This window comes from Ictidomys tridecemlineatus, chromosome 3 (assembly GCF_052094955.1).
Source record: "Ictidomys tridecemlineatus isolate mIctTri1 chromosome 3, mIctTri1.hap1, whole genome shotgun sequence".
Classification (NCBI taxonomy): domain Eukaryota; kingdom Metazoa; phylum Chordata; class Mammalia; order Rodentia; family Sciuridae; genus Ictidomys; species Ictidomys tridecemlineatus.
In genome coordinates, this window is record NC_135479.1 from 117,019,488 (window position 1) to 117,035,604 (window position 16,117).

The following is a 16,117-nucleotide window of genomic DNA, read 5'->3' on the forward strand; positions in this document are numbered from 1 at the left end:
TTGATCTTTGTTGTCTAGGAATCTAGTTACATTTTTAGCTTCTATAGCAATAATTTTTAAAATATCCATTAAAAATAAATTTAAGTATCTAGTTTGTTGGATGGCTTTGAGGGAACATGCATTTATACTAAGGGCAAATAGAAAATAGAATTCTTTACTCAAGCAGGTGTTAAGCATTTGGGGTACTAGCCCACATATTTCACTCTCCCATGTCCTGGTTATTTACAGTGTGGGAGAAATTTATAAAAATTTACTGAGGTTCAGAGAGGTAAAACTTCATACTACAAACATATGGACATTAAAATAAACAAGTGGAATATCACATAACAAATTACCTCAAAACTAAATGGCTTAAAACAATCGCTTTCTTGTGCCCAGATTCTGGATTAGGTAATGGCTTATCTGTGCTCTGTAATGTCTGGAGTCTCAGCTGGGGTACTCATTGATGGGGGATAGGAGTTTTCTAGGGATCTTCACTCACAGGTCTAGATGCCAGTGCTGGTCTGGGTGGAACTTACCCAAAGCCCTCCAGAAACCTTTCCATCTGGCCTCGGCCTCCCTCGTAGCATGGCAGCCTCAGGGTGGTCAGAATTGCAAGGTGAGGGTCCCAGAAAGAGGCAGAAACTGTCACCTTTTCAGACCCAGCATTGCAAAGTCACCCAGCTTAATTTCCACTCCATTCTGTCATTTACTAGAGAGTCACATTCAAGAGAAAGGGAATGTACCATTTCTCAGCACAAGAGAATCCAGGAATTCTGGTACATGTTTAAAATTGTGATATAAGGCTTCTCTCTACTCCTTTTGTTACTGGAGTCCTTGGCCAGAGAACGAGGACTCCCCCAGATGACTCATCTGGGGATCCAGCTAATCAAAACCAAACAGAACAGGTAACAGTGAAAAATCATGAAAAGAACTTTAATCTGTGTAGCTACACTAAGAAGATGGAGGACCCCAGGTCCTTAGACCTGTCTTTAAGGGACTGACAATGGCATTGAGGTTTTATAGAAAGAGAATGAGTGCAAAGGTCAGGAGTTGGTGTAGCTGAAGCTTCTCACCTACCAAAGCTGGTGATCTTGATCCCGTCTGGTCTATCCAGCATCATCTTGGTTGGTTAAGTGGGGCCGTGTCTATGAGAAGTTGCTGTTGCCTGGGGTAGCGTTTTAACACATTACCAGATGTTTATGGGGTCAGACCTTCCAGGAACCCAAGGTGACTCAGAGGAAAGGAGATGGTTGCAAAATGGAGTCTTACATCCTGCATTAGCCATCCATAAGACATTTGGAGAAGTGAAGAGTCTAAGTCCTTGTTATACTTTTCTATTTTATCATCGTATAGCATGTATGGTGTTTAGATACTGTGCCCTACAACTTTTAGCTACAAGGGCATAAACTTTGAAGTACATCGTAAGTATTTTTCCGCTGTTTCTCTTTTGAGGAATCTGGAGAGAGGGAGAAGGAAGAAAAACGTACATACACAAATGCAGTGATAGGATGGTGTTATCAAAAGCTCAGTCCTTGTCTCCTGTGCCCGTCCAGCAACGACATGTTTTGAGAAAAAGGAAAAAGAAAGTTTATTGCTTTGCTAGCACAGGGAAACACAAGGGAGTTCTGTCCCAGAGGCTGTGATTCTGCCTATGGGGGAGCAGGGGGAGTTTAAAGTGATTCAAAGGCTGCATTCCACATGTTCTCAGGCCCCAATTGTAAATCACATGTTAATTTAGAAGACAGTCATTTCTGAAATCTTCTGGTGCCATCCCCAAAGTCTGAATTACTTAATTCCTACAGTGGGTGTGTACTCAGGGACAGATAACTGCCTAGGATCGGGGAGAAACATAATCCTGTTTCCCCTGAAACAGCCATCCATCGGACATTTGGAGACAAGAGGGACTGGGAGAGATTAGGGAGGAGCGAGGAGAGAGAAAGAGAAAGAAACATGTCCATTTTACAAGTAAGTTACACTGGCAGAGCAGTAAGGGCTGTATTCAAAGTATAGAGTGGACACTGTTACAGTAGGGCTGAGACCCTTTCCCCAGTGCTATCCAACTGGCTGGAGGGACGTGCAGCAGCGGCATTCAGATTCTGCCCTTCTCCCGTCAACAGACGGGAGGCCTGTGCCTGCCCACCAAGATAAACACATACTGTTGGGTCAGTGTCTGTGCCTCAGTTGTGTCCCCCACCACCTCCCACTGGGAAAATTCAGCCAAAGGATTTTGTTTTCTCTTTCTTTTAACTATAGAGTAGGAAGAAATGAAAAAATATTCAAGTAGGTAGAAGGATTAAAAAGGGAAAAAATGTTCCTAAACATATTTGAAATCTTTTATATTTGTAGTTTATCCCCAAATTTTATTTCAAAGAATGATAATACTGTGGGAAGACATTTTTCCCCTCAAGGGAGAAAGATCTTAAAGTCTCATCTTAAAGTCTGCAGGGTATGGTCATTTTCCATGAAGCAACCATTGAAAAGCCTGCATTTTAAATGCTTCCAAGCTCCCTCCTCTCACCCCTATCCTTTCACAGTCTGGCAAAAGGTTGGAGATTATTGCCACTCACCAGAATTAGCTGGAATGGTGCAGGACCTGGAACAACACCTGGACTCTCATTGTTACTAGGACTTGTAGCCAGAAATGTGACCCCTCTAAAAAGTGAGCGAGTCTGCCGGTGCAGCAGTGATGCAGATGTGGTTCTGTGTTCTAAGGCTGGGACTTTTCCACAGATACAGTAACTTCACTGTGTCAGTCCAGTTGTGAAGAGAGGTACTTGCTTGTCCATGTTTAGGTAAGTGAGATGTCCAGCCTAGGCCAGGTAACAGAGATGCAAGGACATTAGGGTCTGGGCTATCTGAATAGTGGAGGAGATAGGGAATGAGCTGGCGTAGGGGTGTCCAGCATGTGGATAACACACAGTGTGGTTTTGTTCTGAGGAGGGAAAAGAGGCAAAGCAGGGAGCTCAGGGCTGGGAAGGACTGATGGCATAGGTGACATGAACGTGAGCCAACTGGCTGGCAAGCAGAGTCCTTTCCTAGAGAGCAGTTTTGATCAGACATAGAGGGCAAGTGCCTGGGCCCCTATCAGGAAATAGTTCCCCACCATGATAAACTGGTGTTCACAAGCTAGATGTGGATGAGTAATGATAGATAAGCAAGAACTGTGAATTCAGTTGAGTGAGAAGAGGAATAGCTTGCAAAAGGACACAATCCAAGTTTGTAATGTACTACCCCACACCAAATAGAGCACTTTAAGTTTTATTTGCACAGTTGGTTTGTACTCCAAGATTTCTTCATAGTCTAGTAAAGATTAACCTTGCCCTGGAATGAACTCTGAATGAGCTGTAGAAACAAGCATTTGGGCTTGCCCAAGATTATGAGATGGAAACAAGCCAGTGAACCCTGAAAGTCTGCCGTTTTCTTGGCTCATAGGCTCTGGCAGTAGAAAGTGAGGCCAGAACACAGCTAGGGGTTATATTGGTTCATGTCAAAGTAGGTCAGTAGCCTATGGCTAGGTGTATTCCAGAATGACCAGTGGCATGGGCTTTGAGTCCCCTTACCCATTTCTCTAATTGATGAAGTTTCCTTTCCCTTCCTTTCCACAAATAGGAACTCCAGAGATCACCTTAGAGAGGTTCTGATCCTGAGTGCTCGTTCACTGCATACCTAATCTTCTAAGGCCCAGAGAGTCAAGGTGAACTAGGGGTTCATCCCTGTGGTCCAACCAACTCCTAGGCCCTTGGATCCCTGTGGCCCTTAGTCTCTGCTTGTGTCACACCACAAGTGGCCCAGCAGGAGTGGATGATAAGAATTAGGCTTTGTCAAGGCTGCCCCGCTACTTGTGTTTGACCAGATTATTGATCATAGCAGACCTAAAAAGGGTTAGGATGTTTTCCATTCCACTAAGGCTATGCTTTAATAGGGAAGTTTGCACAAGACAGACTGCATTATTAAAAACTCAGTTTTCTCTAGGCACAGTGACACACATCTGTAGTCCCAGCAACTCAAAGAGTCTGAGGCAGGAGGATTGCAAGTTTGAGGCCAGCCTGGGCAACTTAGTGAGACTACTATCTTAAAATAAAATTTTAAAAGGCTGGGGATGTAGCTTGGTGGAGTACCCTCAGTTCAATCCCCAGTACCAAAAAAAAAAAAAAAAAGTTTGATAAATAAAGCTAGCATTTCTCAGTTATCCTGTAAAGTTTGAGTTAGCTTTTATTAGAAGGAATATGCCACAGATTATAACCTCTCAAAATCATTAAGAGCCACATTGTCTATAAAACGTGAATGTTGTACCATCTATAAAACTTCATTGACAATAACATCTTGGACACATTTAATTTCTGACAAACATGTTATCACTCCTGTCAGTTCATAGAAGTATTCAATCTTCTAAAGCAATCTTCTAGCTTTTATTATTTCCCCCCACCCCGTGTCTAATCAATAAGAACCAGGTAATATTTTACTTGTAAATACTATTTGTAACCTGCGATCTCTCTTGGTTTACCAACAGATTCTTAGTTCTTCTGTACCTTACAACATGTGCTTACTCTTAATGCTTATCCCTCAGAGACATCTGAGAGCCTGGCATGGTGCACATGCCAGCAGGATGCATGGGCCACTGCGTTTGGTCGCTGGAGCCAATGGCCTTGTCTGTCTCCACTTGCTAACCTCGAGCTAGAGGTCACTTTTGTGCCGTGATGACTTTTGTGAATATTAAGTCTTTTATTTCCAGATATCCCTTTTATATTAAATTCCATGCCATAAATTAATATTCTGTTATTCAAAACCTTTTCTCATGTCTGAAATATTTTGTTATCCTACTTTCTCTTATTTTTGTTTTAGTCTCGGTGACTTCTAGAAATTTGCCAATGAAGCTGTAATTCTTTAACTCTGAAATATTTGTATTCTTACCTCTTCCAACTAAGACATTGTATCTAAAATTTGATCCCAAAGTTCCAGCAACCCTGGATCCATTCTACATGTTCTGGAGTTCCATGCACTAGTGGTTCACCTTAGAAGGTATTAAGATGGAAAATCTGGCATGTTTTGTACAAAGACGTTGGAGTTTATTTAGCAATAATTCTTCATACTGAAGTAGATTTAAAAAAAAAATATGTAAGTAATATAGGAAAATGTTTTGAAGGTCTTATTATGCTTTCTTATATTGAGTTCAAATGCTGTGGCCTTTTTAAAGGGATGTCTAATTTCTATTATTGATTGCCACCCCCCACCCTTTTACTTTAAGCCACAGATAGTCTGGTTTTTACAACATTAAAATAATTTAACCTAAGAAGGAATAGACTGACTTTTATATACTGGCTTTAGTTCTAAGCACCAGAAATGGGCAAAGGAGACCAAACAAAGAAATAGGAAAATGAGGCATTGAAAGGGAGCAGGGAGCCAACATGTGTTTGGAAGGGATGATAGCTTCCATTGTGGCAGAGTATTTTGTCTTCCTTTTGCAGTTTACTCTGAGTTCAGAAATAGAGGAAGAAAGAAGGTAGATGGTACTACAGCCTGAAATCAGTATAGAACACACCAGGCCTCACATTGAATGTAATCAGACACTGGCTGTACTTATGCAAATTTATGCATAAAGTTTTCCTATGAATAAATCACCAACATCAACCTTAACACTCAAGGTTAATGTAAGTCATGTATGCCAGCCACAGTGACTTCTGAGTATCAACTGGAACTGTTAGCTTTTACTAACTTTTTACCTCCTAGTTGTGCTTGAATACCCTCTGGACCCTTGACAAAATGAACTTCGAATCTTAAAGACCTACAGGTCTTCCATGGCCTTCCACTGGAAAAGGCAATACCTTGCTTGGGAAGGAGAGAGCGTAGGGGGATTGTGAGGATGAATATGGTGAAGCCTCTTTTAATCTACTCATTCTAGTGACATTCAAGCTAGTTAGGTGTTTATTTTATTTTTACTTACCCTTCACCCAGAATGTGTTCTAGTGGTTAGCATTTGGAGACTTGCTTAAAGGAGGGAGTTGCTTAAATATGCCTAGGGGGAAATGTGCTTGCTTTGTTCTTTATAAAAATAAATTGAGAATTGTAGACATATTCCTGAAGGTCATGGGACTGACAGATTAAAATGCTAATATCCTTTCAGGATTAGCATGTGGTTTTCTTTTGCATGAACACAGATAAGATAATATGGGTTAAAGGTAAGACACATTGTTCTAGCAAACTGCTAATATGAGTATTCCATGCCTCTGAGCAGGCATAGTATTGTTGGTTTTTTTCCATGGATCTATTAAGAGGTTCCACTGAGTGTTTTATTTTTATTTCAAGGAATTTGAAGCATTCTGTAAGTATAGGAAGGCATTAAAAATATTTTTTTCTCTTCATAGGAAACTTAGAGAGTGACTGCAATATTTATAGATGAGTTAAACCCATATTCTAGGTGCTTATCAGACATTTTGTTCAACTCTGCAAGCATTGATTGAGCTCCCAACTTGTCCAAAGCACTGTTAAGCACTGTGAAGGGAAAACAGATATAGACAAGATGATCCAAAGGCATGTGATCCATGTTTAGGGATTGGCAATCAAATACTGGAATGTACCTGTGAGAGGACTGGAGGTCATTGGCCAAGGGAAGTGTTGCTCACTTGGTGAGCTGCACAGGCTGCTCCCCCAGTGCACGGGAGTTCCTGGGAAAGGCTGTGTGGTTTTAGAGCACTGATGGCAGTCAAGTTCTTGGTTGATCACATTGGGCAGTTTTGACCAAACCTTATAGATTGGGATCCTTAACCAGAACATCACTTCATGCCTGAAAGGAGCTTTTTTTTTTTTTTTAATTTTGTTAACCAAAAACTACTTTTGAAACACCCCAGGTACCATGGATTACCTGCCTTAGTTATGGAATTTTATGCAGTGCCTTTATGTTATAGAGATTTCACTGTTGAGTGCTTTATGTGCAACATGGATCTTCCCTATAAGCTTTCCTTCTGTTGTTTTATTCACCCAAACTAAAAAATTAAACAGTTATTAAGAATGGTCCTAGCTGGGCACAGTGGCACAGACCTACAATTCCATTGACTCTGGAGGCTGAGGCAGAGGATTGCAACTTAGTGAGAACCTGTCTCAAAATTAAAATTAAAAAAAGACTCTGAGTATAGCTCCATGGTAAAGCACCCCTGGTTTCAACCCCCAGTACTAATAAATAAATAAATGTTTCTTCATTTTCTCATAGTTGTTTAAAAAAAATTACATAGAAGGTCATATTTTTTTCTTTTAGGGAAAAAGAAACAGTGGTTTCAGACAGTGCTTCTTTGGGAGCCAGAAGCACTGCAAGTTGACAAAGCTTTGTCCAGCCATGGGGTACACGTTCAGGCTGGCTGCTCGGAATGACATTGGCACCAGGTATAATGTTTCCTTCTCTTCTTGCCCTTCAGCTTTTCGGTGGTGATTCTGGACCTTTCTTCTTGTTGCTGGGAGGTGTGAGGGAGCCCACTACTCCACATTGGGCCAGCTTGAGATTTTCAGAATAGGAAATACCCGGTGGGGAAGGCTCCTTTGCAGTCTGTTAACTTTATAATGAAGGCCCCATGAGGGGTCTCAGAACCAAGATGAAGAACATATTTTGAAAGGAATGTCTTATGGGGCTTCATTTTTCAGATCATGGTCTTTTTTTTTTTTTTTTTGCAGCACCCCCCCACCTCCCTTTTTAAGCAATCTTGTCCTGGTTGCCTTTTTAAATTCTGAGTATTTCATGACAAAAAGAGAAGTGTGTTGGGCCTGCCATTGTCTTGGAGCCTAGGGAGATATTCCTAGCCTGGAGAAACCTGGGCTGTCCTGGATTCCCTGCCTGCCCCAGGCTGCAGGAGAAACACCAGGACAGGTGTGCTGCCAGGCACTGGTTGACTAAAGAGGCTTTGAAAAGGCTACTTTTCAGCCACACTTTAACTCTTGATGAAGGGAAAAATCTTTTTCTTTCACCGCTGTTTGTTGAAAATCTTCCAAAAGATTCAGCCCATCAGTGGTCCCCAACCTTTCCAGCCTGTAGAACCTCTTTCCAACATCACAGAGTTTTGCAGAACTGCCCCATGGACAGAGTTCCCTGGGTGAAGAAGTCATAATGATAAAGGTGTCTATGGTTCAGGGATTTTTAAATGAATTGGAAGCCTCTGTAAACTTTTGAAAAACCCGTACTGTATCTATTTGTGAAACATTTATTTCATCAATAGTTATTAGTACTCACATTGATTTGAAGGCACTTTGGGAGCTTTAACTCATAGCTCGATAAACATGATACTGTGTGCCGTGCTTTATGTTCAGTGCTTTTGGAGGTAAAATAAATTCTTAAGTTCTGTGACTGCTGTGCTTTTCTAACAGCAAACTGTGGGGCAGTGGGGGATAGGGCAAGTCGAAGGTTACAGCAGGGGATATCACTCAAGGGGTCCTTGCCTGCCTTTTCTGACTGAATCTGTCCAACCCCAACTTTTCAGCCCAAGCAGAGTGGGCAAGTACAGGCCCAGCCTTCCCCTTATCAGGACTTCTCACAAGCTCCTCAGTGTGTGTCTCCTGTGTTCATCTCTCTGCAGTGGCTACAGCCAAGAGGTGGTGTGCTACACATTAGGAAACATCCCTCAGATGCCTTCTGCCCCCAGACTCGTTCGAGCTGGTGTCACATGGGTCACACTGCAGTGGAATAAGCCAGAGGGCTGTTCACCTGAGGAAGTGATTACCTACACCCTGGAAATTCAGGAGGACGAAAATGTAAGTTTTTCGGGTTTATATCTCCACATGTGTCCTGTATAAGTCAGCACTATCATACCCACAAGGTACTGTGAATGTCAACTAGCTACCTCAGTTCAAACCAAACTCTTTTTTTTCTTTCTGTCAAAACCAAACTCTTAATCTGTGCCACTGCCACTACCACTACCAACAGGAGCCTGTTCTTCCCCATCTTGGTAAATGGCATTCTGTCTTTCCACATGGGGAAATCGGAACCCCCCTGGAGTCATCCTTGACTCCCATATATGATCAGAGCAAATCTTTCTTTAAAATTATTCATAAATTGAACCATTTTTCTCCATCTTCACATACCCTTTTACTAGTCACCTCTGTCTCACCCCTGGATGACTGCAATGACCTTAATATTCTCCCCATTTTCACCCATACTCTGTGACAGTCTTTATCCATGCAGAACCTGAGTGGTCCTGCAGAATACAAATGGATCATGTCTCTTCTCTGCACAGTACTATCCCCTCATCCAGAGTACAAGCCAGAGCTTTTCCAGTGTGCACACAGCTCTAGGTGACTAGGTTTCCCCCACTGCCACTATGCCCTCCACTGTTGTCTCATAGCCGCATGTCTGTGCTTTGGGCACCCCAGGTGTGTTCTTGGCTTTTGCATTCCTTGCTTTCCAGGCACCTTTGACTCACTCCTGCATTTCCTTCAGGTCTCCTCTCAAACATCACTTCCTAGGACAGCCCTTCCCTGACCACTCTATAGAAGAGCACTGACCAGCAGAACATTCCACAGTGATGGAAATGTTCTGCGGTTTCTGCTGTTCATCAAGGCTTCACTGAGATGCATGTGGCTATAAGCTATTGAAATACAGCTAGGGGCCTAAGGAGCTGAATTTTTAATTGTGTATGAAATTTGATTTTAAAGAGCTACATGTGCCAGTGGCTTTAGGAGGCCTAGACAGAATGATCACAAGTTTGAGGCCAGCCTCAGGAGTTTAGCAAGACCCTTAGCAACTTAGTGAGACACTGTTGCCAAATAAAAAGGACTGGGGATTTAGCTCGGTAGTGAAGCACCCCTGGGTTCAATCCCCAGTAACAAAAAAATAAATAAAATATACTGTGCTTAACCCATGCAGCTATAGAAAGCAGCGCCTCACTACTCCACCACTCCACCCTCTTACCAGCTTTAGTTTTGTCACAGCACTTAACACTGCATGACATGCTTTCTACTTGCATGTAGGGTTTCTTTTTTCTCTCTAATCCCTTCCCCAAGTTAGCTTAAGCTTCTTGTGGGTTAGGTTCCGTGTATTCTTGGGCAAGGCTGAATCCCTAGAACCCAGAGGAGAGCCTAATGCATAGAAGATACTCAGCAGTATTTGATGAGTGAGTAAATGATAGAGAATGTTAGTGAATGAATTCTATGATTCAACTTTTAGTGGGATGATTTTACCTTGCAAAGAATGAAACCCTTCCCTGTCTTAGCATCCTCTCTGTCTTGGCCAGAAGAGGACACTGTATACTCAGGAACCTCAGCTCCAGTTAATTGCATAGCCCTCTGCGGCGTGAATGTGAAGACCTCAGTAGCAGAGGCTCCTTTCATGACAGATGTATTGTTAAGTGTAGTTTTAAAAAGCACTTCTTTGTCACAATAAAGTTGTCCAGGCCAAGGAGAAATGACAATGTGATAGAATGAAATTTTTATTTAAGACTTGAATGCTACCCACAGCACCATGGGCTTCTGATTCTTTACAGTAGCTGCCAGACCTTTGGCTCACTGGCAATGGTAGGAAGAGACACTTGTAAAGATCCCATATACAAAGGAATTGAAAGCCCAGATTTTGTGGTACTAATATTTCTTTCTGGCTTTGCCTTTTCAGGATAACCTTTTCCACCCAAAATACACTGGAGAGGATTTAACCTGTACTGTGAAAAATCTCAAAAGAAGCACACAGTATAAATTCAGGGTGAGTCAATCGTTTTGGTACCTGAACTGCAAAATGAAACTGTTTAATGTTTCACATTTACCATTTCAAATTGACTCTACAGTTTAAAAAATGTTGAAGTTCACAGTGCTCTACATTTTTACAGTAACATTTATACTTAAAAATGCACACCATACTTTGATTTTAAAATCTACTTTTGAGACAGAAAACTGTCATAATGTGCTTTAATAAGTTGCATCCCAGCATGGCCAGGTACCCTAGCTCAGGAGGACAGCCAGATGCTAAGGAGAGCACCCGTCACTCACTAGCATCCAACTCCTTTCTATTCTGCATTTCTCCTTGTAGTCACATTTCTGTTTTGCTCTCCATTGTCCTTTGCTCTTATACCCTGGTCTTTTTCTTAACCTGTTTTTTTGTTTTGTTTTGTTTTGTTTTGTTTTGTTTTTCTACTCCTGGATATTTATCGTAAAAATCAAAATCAAAGTCAGCATACTATAGTGATAGATGCATGCCCATGTTTATAGAAGCACAATTCACAATAGCCCAACTATGGAACCAGCCCAGGCGTCCATCAGTAGATGAATGGATAAGAAAACATGGAATATATACATGATGGGGTATTATTCAGCCATAAAGAAAAATGAAATTGTCAAAATTTGTAGAGAAAGGAATGGAACTTGAGCCTTATTTATGCTATGTGAAGTAAGTCAAACTCAGAAAAGTCAAGGATTGTATGTTTTCTTTCATATATGGAAGTTAGGAAAAAGGAAAAGAAAGTTTCGGTGGGGAGGGGTATCTCATGAAAATTGAAGGGAGATCAGGAAAGTAGAGAAAAGAGGAGAGGAGGAAAAGGAGAAATACTAGGGAATAACATTAACCAGATTATATTGCTATACTGTATACATGTGCAAATATGTAAATTCTACCATTTTATACAACTGTAGTGTACAAAAAGAAAATACACAGAGAGAAAAGAAAAAGCAACCACCATTAGAATTACAATAGGATTTCATCTTAGAGCCCAAAGAGTGAATACAACTCAGTGGTCACTAAGAGAGAAAGTGCTATGGTACAATGGCTCAGCTCTATTCATTGGTCCTGTGCACATTTTCTAATCTGACAAGCATGTGTGACTTTGGAGATAGAAGATTCCCTTCTGATTCCACCCTTCCTCCTCTAAATTTAAGGCCAAATGATGTGTTTTGGCACATAATAGTCACTTGATAAATATTGTCAGATTTTCCTGTGTTATGTGTAACTTTTTGAGGAAAATAGTAGCTTGGGTGTATTAAAACCCTTATTATTGATGCCAACTCTGAGAACACAGCCGTATTGCTAGCAGTTCTCCACCAGGTGGCAGTGCCCTGCTCATAGATAAGTGAAGGGATTTTTTTTTAATCTTTCCCTGTCCCATATATTACTCGTATAAAACAGTACAAAGTACTGTTTGTATTATGTCTTCTTGAAAGGATAAAAATGTCTTTAACTAAAATCTGCCTTATGGTTTTATTCCTGATTTTTAATAACTAAATATACAAAAAAAAATAAGTGATCATGAAAGATCAGCATTTATGTTTGCAGCTAGAAAGCGTATATGTGCGTGCACACGCATGTGAGTTTATAGATACCTTGGTCTTGCCATAAGTCAATGATTTGATAATACCTGGTAATTAAAGCATGTAAATGTTTTCTTGGTTGTGTTACAGCTTACTGCTTCTAATATGGAAGGGAAAAGCTGTCCAAGTGAAGTTTTGGTTTGTACAACCAGTCCTGACAGGCCTGGACCTCCTACCAGACCCCTCATTAAAGGGCCAGTCACATCTCACGGCTTCGGTGTCAAATGGGGTATGTTCGCTCTTGTTGCTTCTGCTTCCTTTTTTGACAGATTTTTAAAAATTGATTAATTCCACTATCGACACTATTATTTGTGTTGATATCATGCATTTAGAATATACATGTGAGAAACTTCCTAAGAATTCCACAAACTAGAATGGACAGTTCCACTAATTTGAAATTTTGATAGATGTTTAAATTTTGTTCTCCTTTTTTCTGTTTGTTTTGAGGTATTGGGGATTGAACCCAGGGACATTTTACCACTGTGCTATATCCCTGGCCCTTTCAACAGTATTTAATAGGAAGAAAATTATTCATGAAGTTAATATTGAAAATGAATTTCAAATTTTTGGTATGCCATATTAAGTAATTTTGATATATAGTATGTTTAAGTTACATTTAGATACGATAAGTTTTGTTTTCATATTGTTAGTATATAACCACCATTTTGAACTACAGGAAGTTTTCATATTTAAGTTCATGTGAGGTTTGGGGTTGTCTGGTAGGATGTGGCTCATCGATGTAATTTGGAATATTTCACTGAAATGAATACAACTGGAAGATTGATAAACATTTTATACATTGAGATGTTATGTTTGTAATTTTCACCAGTATCATATAATTATAACTAAAAAGGTGAAAAAATAGTAGTTTAAAATAAGATTTTACCTCATGCCAGGTTTGGTGGCACATACCTACCTATAATCCCAGCAACTTGGGAGGCTGAAGAAGGAGAGTTCAAGGCCAGTCTGAGCAACTTAGTGAGACCCTCTCTCAAAATAAAAAATAAAAAGGGATATAGCTCACTGGTAAAGTACCCCTGGGTTAAAGCTCCACTACCCAAAACAAAAAAAAAGATTTTACCTCACAACCACGTAATATTAAGGAGACCAGCATTCAAGACACATAACTATTTCAAGTTACCTAATAATTTTTGAGACAGAATTATTAGGATCTTTCCCCCTGATTAGTGTTATGCTATAATGTTTGGCTTTATAATTATTATTGTGAATGTCTGTTATTGAAGTGTGTGTATATATATATATGTTAATGGAAATACCAGTTAAAAGCAGAGGTAAGGTGAATTCCTTAAATCTATGTGTGCAAACTCCAGGTCTCTTAGAAGAACTTTCTTTGTGCCTAATAATATGAGGCAGTAGACTGACAGAGGCAGATTTTTCCATACTTGTAAAATTATAATGCAAGGTGTTGTTCTGCTCAGAAAATAAAACTCCTGTAGGAGCAGGGTCACCAGGAGACACACACCCTGGGTGCCGTCCGCGAGGAGCACACGTCCTTGTTGATCCGCAGCTCTGTGTTCATGTCAGGTTCAGCAGAGACATGACGGCTACTTAGGAGAAAGCTGATGGGACAGACTTATTCCATTCTGAGGTTTTATTTATTTTGTAGATTATTTTGCATTTCTATTTTCTTTATCTGGCAAAAGAATCTAGTTACCAATAAAATAAATGAAAAGAACCAATAAGATAATAAAAACAAAAAGCAATATATGGCTGTTTCATCTTATATTTTTAGAAAATCACCAAATATTGAGGAGCTGCCTAAGGAATTCTCTAAGTAAATTTACTAATATAATTCTTAGAAATATCAGTTCATATTTTGAGTTTTGTTCCCATCTTGCTAAATAAATTTAACTCTGACATTTCTAGCTCTGAGAATTTTGAATAGTCTGATAATATTTAGAGTTTCTTGGTATGTTTGTTTCCTTTGTTTTTCAAGGAAGGAGTCTAGTGAATTAAATTAATTATTACACTTTTTGGTCAAGTCTAGAATTAAAATGGTGTAATGTTATGTGATTTTGTGTTTTCTAATTATATTTGCCAATAAAAATCAGTACTGCCAATTGCTAATAAGATATGTGCTTATTTTCAGATCCTCCCAAGGACAACGGTGGCTCAGAAATCCTTAAGTACTTGCTGGAGATTACTGATGGAAATTCTGAAGGTGAAGTTCTTGGAAATGTTTTTATACAAATTTTGCAGTAGTTACCCATATTTTCTAATACATTAAGTATCTTTATAGAGTAGCAGGCAGCCATTCATTCTAATAATACAGAACCCTCTACAATAAACAAACTTTATCCACATATTACCTGTTTTTTCTTTCAAACACAGCACCAGAGATGAGAGTCTACTTGAAGTGTACCTTTTTGTCGTGTTTTTTTCCTATTTTCTGAATCTTATTATTTTTTTAAATCAAGAGTTCCTAGTTAATAGAATAAATAAATTTAAGGTTTTCATCCCTAATCTGACACACTTTTTCTGCAAATTCTTATGAGCAAAGTGTTGGAAACAACTTTCCAGGAAGTATAAGATAGGGTGAGTAAAGGAGCGTAGTCCTCGACAGCTTGCCACGCAGGACAGACAGCATACCGGATCGAGGGCTCATGACCAGTGTTGCACTTTAGTAACAAGTGTAGGAAAGTCTTTCAGTCTCTACTGTGACTTTGGAGTTAGAGGATGTACCCATTACTTGTCAAAAGTGTTAGAAATCAGAATTCCAAGGCTGGGGTTGTGCCTCAGTGCATGTGAGGTGCTGGGTTCAATCCTCAGCACCACATAAAAATAAATGAATAAAATAAAGGTATTGTGTCCAACTACAACTACAGTAATAAATAAATAAATAAAAGAAGAAGTCAAAATTCCTTGGTTAGTGCCTTTTTAAATATTATATTTTCTAATAGAATTGACTAGGCTTTAATAGAAAGTATGGTTACCAGAACTTTAAAAAGGATATGTTATCTTCTATAATTTTGATAATCATTCATTTTAAAAAAGTGAAGCATGTTAGGCACAGTGGCACATCCTGTAACCACAGTGACTTGGGACTCTGAGGTAGGAGGATAGCAATTTCAAGGCCAACCTGGGCAACTTAGTGAGACCTTGTCTCAAAATATAAACAATTAAAAAAGGGCTGAGGATGTAGCTCAGTGGTAGAGCACTTCTTAGTTCAATCCCCAGTATTGCATAATAATAATATAGTAGCTGTAGAAATAGTAATAATAATATACATGCATATTGGCAAAAGAAAGAAAGGAAGAGACTGACAGTAACTTTTACAAACAAGTAGTGTTGGTATGCGGCTTGCTTTTTATTTTGTACCATGACACCACCTAGAGTTTTTTGGTTAAGTCTATCAGCTCTTAATTTAAGCTGAGAGATGAGAATTCTTTGACATGAGCACAGCTGTTCTTACCATAAAATCATATTCTATCCTAAAAGTCTTACTTAGTATTTTACATCAGAAAACTTACGTGGGAGAGAAGTTGTACATATGCCAGGGGCTCACTGCAAAAATTTATGTATGTTTTGAATTCTCCTGGCTTTCTTAGCTACAGAAGACAAATCTAAAGTACTTTACATTAACATAAAACATTCAGCACTTAACATTAAAAACTTTTCCAGTACCTGGGAAAGTGACCAATTGTATCTTTTTTAGCTGTCCTTATGCCAGTCCCTTTTTCAGTTTTCTGACCATTAATGTTAGGTAATTGTCTTCAATATTCTCCTTCCCAGGTAGCCCTAGTACGTGTACTTTTATTGTAACTCTAACCTCATAAGCTGCTGAGGGAATTTGTGGAAATCAGTAAAATATCATGTAATAGAATATACATTTTCCCCCTAAAACAGCTTC

At 39.6% G+C, this 16,117-nt stretch overlaps 1 protein-coding gene across 5 annotated transcripts in view; it reads left to right on the top strand.

Annotated features, from left to right (window-relative positions):
* The window catches only part of Fndc3b (fibronectin type III domain containing 3B), a 327,023-nt gene that overhangs the window by 254,574 nt on the left and 56,332 nt on the right, over positions 1–16,117 (top strand). For 4 of the 5 annotated variants that reach the window (XM_005332466.5, XM_040270089.2, XM_040270092.2 and 1 more), the window contains 5 exons: positions 7,232–7,356; positions 8,538–8,712; positions 10,565–10,651; positions 12,337–12,475; positions 14,357–14,428. In XM_005332466.5, coding sequence (XP_005332523.2) covers positions 7,232–7,356; positions 8,538–8,712; positions 10,565–10,651; positions 12,337–12,475; positions 14,357–14,428 — 598 coding nt within the window. The remainder of the gene's footprint in view (positions 1–7,231; positions 7,357–8,537; positions 8,713–10,564; positions 10,652–12,336; positions 12,476–14,356; positions 14,429–16,117) is intronic. The other variant, XM_040270091.2, reaches the window with a different exon arrangement.